This window comes from Gopherus flavomarginatus, chromosome 1 (genome assembly GCF_025201925.1).
Source record: "Gopherus flavomarginatus isolate rGopFla2 chromosome 1, rGopFla2.mat.asm, whole genome shotgun sequence".
NCBI classification, from domain to species: domain Eukaryota; kingdom Metazoa; phylum Chordata; order Testudines; family Testudinidae; genus Gopherus; species Gopherus flavomarginatus.
In genome coordinates, this window is record NC_066617.1 from 95081287 (window position 1) to 95093477 (window position 12191).

Sequence of the window (12191 nt, forward strand, 5' to 3'; positions counted from 1 at the left end):
AGCCCAGAAGACCACAGATATCCCCAACTTCCCAACATGTACACAGGAAGAAACAGTGAAATCAGAGAGTGTAGAAAGACCAGCCTGAAGTCAGTCCTAGCTACAAACATCATAGTATACTTGACTGTAGGACACGAGTTCATGGTGTGTCTGTCTCTGAGGATAAGGAACATCTTTGTGCTGTCTATCTTGTATGTATACCCCATAAATTCCTTGTACAGGAAATAATCTGACTTCAGTATGCATCCCTGCCATCATCTCTAATCTCTGCCCCAGCTGCTTCAGTTCCCACAGATGGAACCATGGTGGTCTCTGAGCACAAGAGGCAACCAAGTTTATGTAAGTAAAGCAGTCTAAAGCTGCTTAATGCAGATGGTAATAGCAGTTGCTGAGCTGATTGATTTCTTCCAACACTCCTGTAAGGGAAAATTGAACGTTTCTTTACACCAGTTAGCAGGAGACAATCCGTCAGTCTGAGGGACCGTGGAGGAATGAAAAAACTCTGGAGTGGCATAGCTCCTGCACTGAAATGTGAGGTTGTAATGCAGTTCAGCAAGATTACCAAATACCCAAAATAGACAAGAACCAAAGACAGGTACATGGCTGTGCTTATGGGAATGCACTTATATTTCTGTCCAAAAATCATCTGTTTTCTAAACATTAATAAGCACCCCCTGTGAAATAGGCAATGTCCATATTTTATTGATGGGCAACCTGAGGCACAGAAATGCTAAGTGACTTGCCAAAGGTTTTGTAGCAAGCCACTGAAAGAGACAAGAAGAGAACTTAGGTCTCTTGACTCCCAGTTACATGCTATAACTACCAGTCCATGGAGAAGAAAAGCTAAGGCAAAGCAGGAGAGATTGATCTTGTGACCCATGTTCCATTGCAGTGACATTATAAGAGAGAGAATAACTGATGTAGACTTGATCATTGTTGTGTGATTCATGCTGGTGTGACAGCTTGACTTTTGAAAGTTGTACCATTTTTGATGCATCGCATTCTGATTGGCTTGTATTTCAATTAATTGAGCTATAAAATATCATTTTAGGGGGAGAGAGCGGTGTATGCAAATAAGGTTTTGGAGTGTTGCTGGCAGGAGATTTTTTTACTACGTCTGATGGATTGGTCAGCAGTCAAGCAATAGTATATTCTAATGGGTATAGTAAACAAATTTGTGCCAACAAAAATTCAATTCAGCTGTATAGGAGATAAAATTGTGCAATTGCTACTGCCCTGCAAGATCAATACCTATCTGTACAATTTCTGGAGTATTGGCAAGGCTGTACATAGTGACTAGGAAGAGGAAGAAATTTTAATGTAACTTTATACAGAAACTTTTTTCTTTAAGTAAGAATGGGCATCAGCAGACTCCAGAGAGAGTACTTCATAGGCCTTTGTATTTAGAAAGATGTCCATGGAACCTTTTAATCTAAAGGTGTACATGGGAAGGAAAAAGAGAGTGGAGGGAGGAGGGTTCCTGTTGTCTGACAATGGGGGAGATGACATCTAACAAATCATAGTGTGGTGTAAATAAGCAATTAGCACTTAACATATGAAGTATCTCTTTTATTAACCAGTCTGCCTATTTGATGTGTTTGTAATTATGCTCAGTATGTTCCATTATTTATACCGTTTTTTAGCTTTGGACTGGTTTGTTCAGCAGCAGGAACTATGTAAACTGGAAATTAATGAAGCACTTTATGTTGAATCATGAATGGTTGGATAAGCATGTAACATTCCAGATGAGAATGGTTTGATAATATAAACAAGGGGTCTGAAATATCTAGATTCTGTGGAATGACAGGTTCAGCTCTGTTCTTTGCTCTTATGAACTAAATAATACATTGAATTCCCTGTAATTTACTGCATGCAGGGAGACTTCTCAGAGGAAACATTCAAATCAATGTCTCATCTGTTCTGCATGGACACTAATGATCTCCTGGTCTTTGGTTAGTAGGCTGCCCCAGTGTCATTGGCCAAAACCTGTCACCATTCCCCTATCCCATCCCACTTTCATGTGATGTGCTGTATGCCATCTGCCTTACTCCACACCAGGGGTTATATTTTATTGGTGTGCATGTCTATAGAGGAAGTGCTTTGGGATCCTTCAGGATGAAAGGCATTATATGAATGTAAAATATTCTTGATAAACATTCAGTTTACTGATAGCTTTTTCTTCAGGTGGATCACCCCTCCTCCCCCATTGAGTGTTGTGGATGGGATGCAGAAAGTGTGTTTTTTTTTCCATTGTTTTGAGGCTTTCATCTTTCTTGGAGGGAACTTTGCAGTTAGTGTTCTGATACAGCTGTTGTGGGAGCCCTGCTGCAGCCTCTGCATGTAATTTGAACTACATAGTGTAGGACTAGAAGGCAGCTGTGAGAATGGAGTCAAAAGAATTAACAATGGAATTGAGTAAAGGAAGGGGTTTGAAGCTGTAACGAAAAGATTCTTGGGAGAGTTTTTTTGTATGGGATTTATGAAACCCTGCTCTTGGACCTGCCTCATGCTGCAATACCTCTCATATACTAGGAAACAAGTTTTTCTGCTGTGGTGTACCTCTGCAGCAGGGATCAGCAACCTTTGGCATGCGGCTCACCGGGGTAACTAACCTGGCAGGCTAGGCCAGTTTGTTTACTGGCCACATCCACAGGTTCGGCCAATCATGGCTCCCACTGGCTGCGGTTCACTGCTCCAGGCCAATGGGGGCTGCAGAAAGCGGCGTGGGCCGAGGGATGTGCTGTCCGCCGCATCCTATGGATGCGGCAAATAAACAAACTGGCCCTGCGTGCCAGGGTGCTTACCATGGTGAGCTGCGTGCCAAAGGTTGCTGATCCGTGCTCTACAGGGTGCTACCAACGGTGGAAGCTATTTAGACAGCTGTTCAGGATTAGGTGAAATAATGGGTGAGTTGCCGGATGATAGAAGCAGTGCAGAAGAATGCTTCATTGTCCTAGTGTAAATGCCTTGCCTAGAGGGGGCGGTGGGGTGGGAGGGGAATGAGGAAGGACTGTAATTCACGTCTGATGCAGCTCCATCGATGATAGCAACAGTGGAAGTTCTAGTGTAGACAGCATGTGGGTATTTTTACCACCATGTTGTTCAACCTGTCTCAGAGCAGGATCTGATGACAAGGTAATAACACCTGAACCCTATCAACATTAAAACATTCACTATTGCTGTCATTGGTAGAGCTGTACTTGTTGACTCCATTGATGAATTTTGGACAATGTTGAAGCAGCCTAAGTGATGTCATTGTGTGTAGCAATTTTTTGGTATTCTGTACATGATGCTGAGATGTTTGGGAGCTAGCATGTCTTTTGGATTCTGCTTTCCTCCTCCACCATGGTAAGGAAATTATGGTGTGTAGATCCTTGCAGTGCCAGAAATTAATTTAAATCAAGGACCATGGTGTTGCCCCATTACAGTATGTTGAAATATTGATGGGATTTTTTGGTTGTATGTTGCACTGAGAGCCTTGGCAAGGGGAGGGGGACATTTAAAATACATCAAGTATAAGAGGGGTAGTCGTGTTAGTCTGGATCTGTAAATGCAGCAAAGAGTCCTGTGGCACCTTATAGACTAACAGACGTATTGGAGCATGAGCTTTCATGGGTGAATACCCACTTCGTCGGATGCATCCGACGAAGTGGGTATTCACTCACGAAAGTTCATGCTTCAATACGTCTGTTAGTCTATAAGGTGCCACAGGACTCTTTGCTGCATTTAAAATATGATACTTCTATCCCATTGAAGATAATACTTGCCTCCATTGCTTTCTGCCAGCTCACTAGTTATCTATATCGAATGTGAATTGTAATCTGTTTTGCAGCATTTGTCTGTTCGTGGTTGACTGACTGTTTTTAACTATACGAAGATAACAGTACAAATAAACTGCTTGCTTTGTGCTTAGGGGGCAGATAAACAAATGGCCTATCAGAAAATTTAGTGGTAGATGAGTTGCTAGTAACCATGTCATGGTTGCTCATGTAGAATCACTGTATGTCTTTCTCTTTCTCCCTCTTTCTCTCTTTCAGGATGCTCTTTAAAGAAAGCCGAAGTGTTCACAATCATCTCACTTCTGTTCCGTGAGTACAAAGCTGGCACCTGCTGGTATCCCTTCCTTGTGCTTCAGTTGTCTGGGTAGCTGTGGCGAGCCTTGTGTGTTGCTCTGTTCCTTAGGAGTTCAGACAGATTCTGGCTTATTTTCACTGCTTCTACCTCCTGCTTTTTGTTTTTTGCTTGAGGCGCTTTAGAATGCACCAGGATTTTTTCTTTTAATGATTTAACCCTCTGACCTACATCTTTGTTGTTCTTGAGGCACTGTGGTTTGCGTAATTCAAGCGTGAAGTGGTTAAAAAGCTGGAACAGATATTAATACTGGTATAACGCCTTTCATCCAAGGATTTCAAAGTGATTTGTAAATCCTAAACTTTGCACCACCCTTGGCAAATAGGTATTATAGCATGTGGGTATTTCTTCCACTCTTTCTTCACTCCACTCCACAAAAGCACATCTATTAAGATATCTACTCTGATTTGAGTGAAACTCTATCTTCCCTAACCCTCAAACACTGCTGCCCTTGTCTGTGAGGAGTCATTGTAGTTCAGACAGAATTGAAATAGTCATTTATAACTTTTAGCACCAAGCAAATTGTAACTCCTGTAATAACCAAAAAAACCCAAAACCGCAACACTTCTGTGTTAATCTTACAAATATAGTATCCTGTTTCAGAGAAGTGCATAAAAACAGTACAGTGCACTAAACTATTTAATACTTCTGAGGAAATGGAAGGGCAAAGGTAAGTGTGTGGAGGAGGATACAGGTGGGAGTATGGTACTCCTCAGACTTTGCAGCTGAGGATTGTTAAGCCCTTGTTGTTTGAGCTGGTATAACAGCAGATACTATTCATATTCATTTAAACGTTTAAACTTTTTTTGAATCTTACTAAACTGGTTGCCTCAATAATATCAGAGTTCCAAAAGTTAATTATCGACGTTTTGCCATTTTATTAGCTAATCACACAGAAATTCAGTCTTTATTGCTCTTTTTGTCCTTTTTAATATTTATTTTTTCCTGTATGGTTTGATAACAAACTACAGATGTGAAAACATTCAGGACACCCAGATGCTAGGTTGTTCTCGAATCTAATAGCAGGTGTATGAGGCACTTTTATCTATGTAATAAGATTTCATGGTTGACTCAGACATTAGGCTTCAAAGTGACAATATGAAGTGACAGAAACCGTTACAAGCATGTTTGAGAGTTCTTTTTATTCAGAATATCACCAGGTTCAATCATCATTAGGATTTGCAGTCTATTACCATCCAATTCACAAGTTTTCAGTCATTTTGACTTTACAAATTAAACCCATGCAACAGCAAAGCATGTATCTATGCCACGTCAAGAGTTCTAGACCATTGTGATATCAGTGATAACTCAACCAATCACCACCCCTACTGTATATCTGATTTGCATGCAACAGTTTCCTTGATCACATGAGGGAGACTGCACATTGGTGGATTACTTCTCCCAACTGCCACACCTGCGGAGCAGCACTGACTTTCAGTATGGGTATAACTGTCATAGATCACTCCAGATTGCACAATGCTATAGCGACTACCCAGTAAGCAAACACAGTTGTAACTGAAATTGACTGAAATATGAGTTTACATTAAACAGTGTAGTCTCTGTTATAATTTGGAATACAAATATTCTCTGCCTCAAAAGGACTAAATGAGCCTCTCTTTTAACTTGGTATATATGAGGCAGAATTGATAGTCAGCAAGCGTATCAGATGTATCTAAGAAAACACAGGGAAGTGTGACAAGCATGATAGAGAATCACAGAATATCAGGGTCGGAAGGGACCTCAGGAGGTCATCTAGTCCAGCCCCCTGCTCAAAGCAGGACCAATACCCAGACAGATTTTTGCCCGAGATCCCTATAATGGCCCCTTCAAGGATTGAATTCGCAACTCTGGGTTTAGCAGGCCAATGCTCAAACCACTGAGCTATGTTGCACTACATATTATCTCTGTTTCCTCCTTTTCGCTCGTTCCCTCCTAGTCTAACTGAACTTTTGTCTCAGGGACCTTTGCAGTTTAAACTGCGGGGAGGAACAGTCTTCTGTAGTCCTGTGAACTTGTTACTCTGATTACATCTTCTAGAATTAGAATGACTAACCGTCTGTTTTTTCTCTTGATTTGTGTGTGTCTCTCTTTCCTGCTTTTAGGGCAAAGAAGAAGGTGATTCTGGCACCTAAACCCAAAGTCAAGGTAAATATTGCAGCCACCCATGCAAACGTTCAGGAAGTGATGTTGAACATGATGCATGTTAAAAAATTTCCTTTTTCCATAGCTAAATCTCTAGAACTGGTTGAAAACTTTCCAAGGAAACTGTTTTCCATCAGAAAATGCAGACTTCATGAAATCAGAATGTTTCATGGGAACATTGATTTTGTTGAAATTTTCTACAGAAAATGAAACTTAACATTAAGGTCAAAGTTTTGCTTCATCTTATTATATTATGAATTATAATATATAACAAAAGTTGGTTTTTACATAAATTATACATGAAAGTCAAAACAAAGTAAAAATGAAATGTATAATTTCAGTAAGATCAAACCAAAATATTTCAGAATATTTCATTTCTCAAAAAATACTGAGATTTCAATTTTTCATCCCAATTTGGGATTAAATCAGATTTTGGAATCTCAGAATTTCCTGTGGGCTAGAAATTCCATTTTTTGACAAGTTCTTTTTAGCACACACTTGATGCAGGGTCTTTGAGTGGACCCATTTGGTAACCTCCCTAAAAGAGCATATGCACATTTTAAAAAAAATCTGCCTCCTGTTCGTTGTGACCTCTCGAGTGTTTGGCTTCATAGTGCTGTTGGCAAAGAGGAAATATAGTGGAATCCAGTTAACATCAGTTTGCACAATGGAATCTTTGTTCACATACTAAACCATTTGGCATGAATATATTGCTAATGATCCTGTTTTATATCAATTGAAAATCACTGGTTACTTGTTTCAATCAGCACTTAATTGCATGTGGTGGCATCACATGCCGTTACTCACTTTAGAGACTTATGCCATAGGCTTTAAAGTGGGTAATATACTATTTGGCTTTATTGTAATTTTAAATTATAAAGACATTAAAAATGGCTGTAAGAAGGTACTAAATGCATTAAAGTAATACACATTTTTTAAAAATGCATGCACTTTGATTACTTCATTTTCGTCTTAAATTAGGTCATAGCACTGGAAAATTTTGTGTAGTTGGGTGGACAAGTTCAATGTAGTAAGCTGATGTAGCCTCTAACTAGGCTTACCATTTCCTCTGAGTTCCATTGTAGTTATGGTTGAGCTCAGATTTGCCTTAACTTTCAGCATATTGAAGACTAGTTCCGTAAGCCTCTATAATACAGTTTACTCTACTCTTCTTTACTGTGATATTCCAAGTGAAACTACAGCTCTAAGTCGTGTTTCTGTGAGCAACACTAGGTATACTGGTAACATACTCCAGGAGTATGTGGGCCTGGTACAGTAGATCATGTTGTCACTTTGTTACATTATATACACAGGACTGAATTTGACTGAAACTACCCATTTTAAAATGTTGCATCCTAGAACCACTTCCTTGCTGCACTGTCTCTTCTGTGTGTGTTCAGTCATGCAGGCAGAGAAAGGTGGGACCTTATTGATACCTAGATATTAAGTGGTGAATGCCTTAATATACTAAATGTAAGTGTCTTTAGAGGTCTTTTGCAAACTCTGACCCAGATCCTCAAAAGGTATTTAGGCACCCAATTCCCATTTTAATCTATGGGAGTTAAGCATCTAAATATCTTGGACTCTGTTCATAGCATGACCATTATCTGGGCTTTTGCATCAAGATGGCATGGAGGCCATTCACAATGCCTTACCACTTAACTCACATAGTTAAATTCAGTATACTTAATATGATCGCTTGTAGCACGTAATATCTGTTCTTCATAGCTGAATACGGTGTTCTTCCCTTCCTGTACCCTACTACCTGGTGAACAAGGTATTCTGTACTGCAGCATCTAGGTATCAGATAATGCTGAGACTATCTTTAAAGGAAAAATATAACAGTAGAGCTGTGCTTCTGGATTTGCAGAATGATAGCATTGCACTAAAGTTACACTGATCTGCTTTGGAGAGGGCATTGTGACTTGCTAATGTGTTTTTTTTTCTCTATTTTTATCCCATACCCTGCCACTCTCCACCAGGACTCCAGTCCAAAGAAAGAGCAGAAAGCCTGTACATCTTTGGTGACTTCAGTTTGTTTTGCTAATTCCAGCGCACCTATCAGTACGGTAGCTAGCTCTATCTGTACATCAGCTCCAGAGACCATCTGTTTGGATGACTCACTCGATGAAGACCTCTCTTTCCACCCACCCTCTTTGGATTCTATATCTGATGCTTTGGCAGTTATCAACAATGGAGCCAAGATCTCGCCCGTGGGGTCCACCATAGACACACCAACCTCAAGACCTCGCCCTGGACTGAGAGAAGAGAAACTGGCAAGCATCATGAGTAAGTTGCCTCTAGCAACTTCAAAGAAGGTAGAGCCAACTCAGACTCCACATTCATCAAGTCTTATCGCTGGTCACACAGGACCAGTACCAAAGAAACCCCAGGACTTAGTTCACACGGGCATCTCTTCAGGCCTTATTGCTGGCTCTTCAATTCAAAACCCTAAGGTTTCCTTGGAACCTTTGCCAGCCAAGCTACTTCAGCAAGGACTACAGAGGTCAAGCCAGATCCAAGCTGCTTCCTCTTCGCAGACCCATATTTCTTCCTCCAAGGCTCAAGCAGCTGCTTCCTCCTCCTCTCAGAGGTGCAAGGATGCTGCTATCGTGGTATCCTGTTCAGAGGGCCAAGGTGGTTCTTCCTCAACATTACAAGTGACAAAGGTGCACCAGCATTCGGCTGTCCAACAGAAATACGTGTCTCCTCTACAAGCAACTATTACTAAGTCACAGACCAATCCCGTGGTGAAACTGAGTAGCAATCCCAAACTCTCCTGTTCATCCCCAGTCATCAAAAGTCCAGATAAGCCAGTAATGTACCGCCTTCCTTTGTCTAGCCCCTCATCTGGAAGTGGTTCTCAAGTATCCCACCCTCTAGTTTCTCGGACAACATCCAGCACCTCTACCTCTAGTAACTGTTTTGCCAAGGCTATGGTGTCGCAGGGTTCTTCCCAGGGTTTCAAGCCTCCCTTCTCCATGGCTGCCTCTCCTAAACCAGCTGCCTCTCCCAAGCCCACTTCATCCAAACCCTCTGTCACACCCAAGCCCACAGCATCTCCTAAATTTCCATCTAAATCAACTTCCTCTTCCAGGCCCACAACATCACCCACTTCTTCCAGTTCAAGTGCACTAGTACCCCAGAGTAGTCACTCCAGTAGCAGCCCCCTTCATAAACAGCCCAGTGGAGTAAATATCAGCAGGCAGTCTCCCACCATGAATTTGCTGCCATCTAGTCGCACCACAGGCCTTCAGCCTGCAAAGAACCCTCAGGCCTCTTCAAAGTTGCCCACCTCCTCTCCCTCTGGGACTATTGGCAAAAATAACTTGAGTGGAGTCGGAATGAATGTACCTGCCAGCAGAGGCAGTAACCCTAATTCAAGTGGAGCAAGTAGGACTAGTCTCTCTGGGGGAGCAGGAAGTGGAACACAGGGTGCTACTAAACAATTGTCGATGCCACATAGACCATCTTCTGCCTCAGGGTCTCCAGTTATAGCAGCGAGCGTGCAGGTATGTATCTAATGAGACTCAATTGTGGGTCTCATAATGAGATTTATTTTGAAGTTTTTTTGTCACTATCCTTTCTCATAAATGTGATTGAAGATTGGTCATGAACATGTTTTCACTAAATCTTTCTAATGCATGTGCTGAAATGGTTTCACACTGGTGAAAGGTGTGTTTCTGCACAGGAGCAGGGTTCCAACTGACCTTAGGGTTCGGGAGGGAAGGAATTTTCATCACAACATATATTGGCAGGTCTGTGGTGTAAGGGAGCAGAGTTTGTCTTCTCTAGAACACTGAGAAGAGAGAGGTTCGATTCTGTGGACTACAACTACTTAATGGTATTTCTGGAGATTGCAGTGGGATCAAGCATTGGTAAACTGAGGCCATTCCTGTCTACATCTTCTGTGTTTGATTTCCTTTATCGTAATGGTACGATAAAGAAGGCTGTATTGTACTTCTGCTGCCACTCTTCCAGGATTGACTTGCACAATGAGAATTAAGTTGTGTAGGGTTAGAATAGCAAGCATAACCTCTGTTAAGTTGATGGATAACCAGCATAGTTTTAATATTTATGCTAATACGTATTATGTATGCTATGGAATACTTTCAGAAGGAATATGAAAGCCCAAGAGTACACACATCCTGGAAATGAGCTAAGTAAAAAGGGCTTGGGCAAGATTTGCTTGTATATGAATAAAAACTGCCCATGTAAGATTAGCCTTCATAGTTGCTCATATGTTAAAACTTGTACCGAATTTCTGGACTGAATTTGTTTAGTTTCCAGCCATTAGATTTTCTTTTACCTTTTTGTCTGCTAGATTGAAGAGGGCCCCTATTATCAAAGTTTTGTTTCGCGTAGGTACTCATACACTATGATCAACTCACTCCTTAACCTTCTCTCTGATAAATTAGATTGAGCTCGAGTCTTTCTCTATAGGCATATTTTCTAATCCTTTAATTGTTTTTGTGGCTCTTATCTGAACCCTCTTCATCTTATCAATGTCCTTCTTGAATTCTGGACATTATTCTGGTAGCAGTCACACTTGTTCAGAGTTAATATAACCTCTCTACTCCTGCTCAGTATTCACTATTTATACATTCAAAGATCACATTAACCCTTTTGGCCATAATGTTACACTAGGAGCTCATGTGTAACTGATTATTTCCATGATCTTCTAGTCTCTTTCAGAGAAAATGTTTGCCAGAATAGATCATCCTTCCTGTAAGTGTGGTCTGCGTTCTTTGTTTCTAGATGTATAACTTTGTTTGGTTATTGAAATGCACGTTTTGCTTTCTTCCAACTTTCCAAGCGATCCAGATTGCTCTGTATCTGTATCCTCTGCATTATTTACCACTCACAAAGTTTTTCTGTCATCTGCAAACTTTGTCAGTAATGGTTGTATGCAGGTCATTGATAAAATAATTAAATAATATAGGACCAAGAACTGATCCCTATGGCACCCTACTAAAAACACATCTGCTCAGTGGTTCCCTGGTTAAAATTACATTTTGAGACCTGTCACCCCATTTTTAATGTTTAATGTGTGCCATGTTGATTTTTGCATAGTTGTAGTTTCTTACTCAAAATGTCATGTGGTACTCAGTCAAAGGCCTTTAAAGGTCTATTATGTCCACATTATTACCTTTATCAACCAAACTTCTAAGCTTATCAGGAAAAGAGATTGTTACTTAGACAAAATTTATTTTCTATTATATTACTCTTCTAATTCTTTATTAATTGAGTTCTGTGTTGGTTATTCCATTTTTTTTTTTTTTTTGGTCTGGAATTGATGTCAGGCTGACAGGCCTAACATTACTCAGGTCATTGTGTTTACCCTATTAAAATATTGGCACAATAACTTTCTTTCAGTACTTTGGAACTTTCCCAGTGTTCCAAGACTTACTGACAATCAACATTAATGGTGCAATTCAGCTCCTCAGACAGCTCTTTGAAAACTCTTGGATGTACAATATTTAGACCTGCAGATTTAAAAATGCCTCAAGTACCTGCTGTTTTAACTTCAGAGTTACTGCTGAAATAAGTATTTTATAATCATATAATATGAATAAATCATCTGTATTTGGGGGAAAAGCCAGAACAGAAATATTTATTGAAAACTTCTGCCTCTTCTGCGTTATTTTTGACTTTTCTACCATTTCCATTTAGTAATGGACCAATACTATTGTTAGGATTCCTTTTGTTCCTAATATATTTTTAAGAATACACACACAAAACCTCAAACCACCTCTTCCTTACTATCTTTATCTCTTCTGGCCATTGATTTCTATCTTGTGTGCTTTTTGCTTTCCTTAATATTTTTCTACAGTTGCTATTGTCTAATTTATATTCATAGCTATCAGCATCTTCTTTTTTCCATTTATTTTATATTATAGCTGCTTTCACTTCCCCTA

General features: G+C 40.2%; 1 protein-coding gene across 5 annotated transcripts in view; it reads left to right on the forward strand.

The window, feature by feature from the left end:
* The window catches only part of UBN2 (ubinuclein 2), a 120806-nt gene that overhangs the window by 69685 nt on the left and 38930 nt on the right, over window positions 1-12191 (forward strand). For 4 of the 5 annotated variants that reach the window (XM_050953778.1, XM_050953784.1, XM_050953795.1 and 1 more), the window contains exons 12-14: window positions 4038-4088; window positions 6234-6276; window positions 8256-9785. In XM_050953778.1, the coding sequence (XP_050809735.1) occupies window positions 4038-4088; window positions 6234-6276; window positions 8256-9785 (1624 nt within the window). The remainder of the gene's footprint in view (window positions 1-4037; window positions 4089-6233; window positions 6277-8255; window positions 9786-12191) is intronic. The other variant, XM_050953787.1, reaches the window with a different exon arrangement.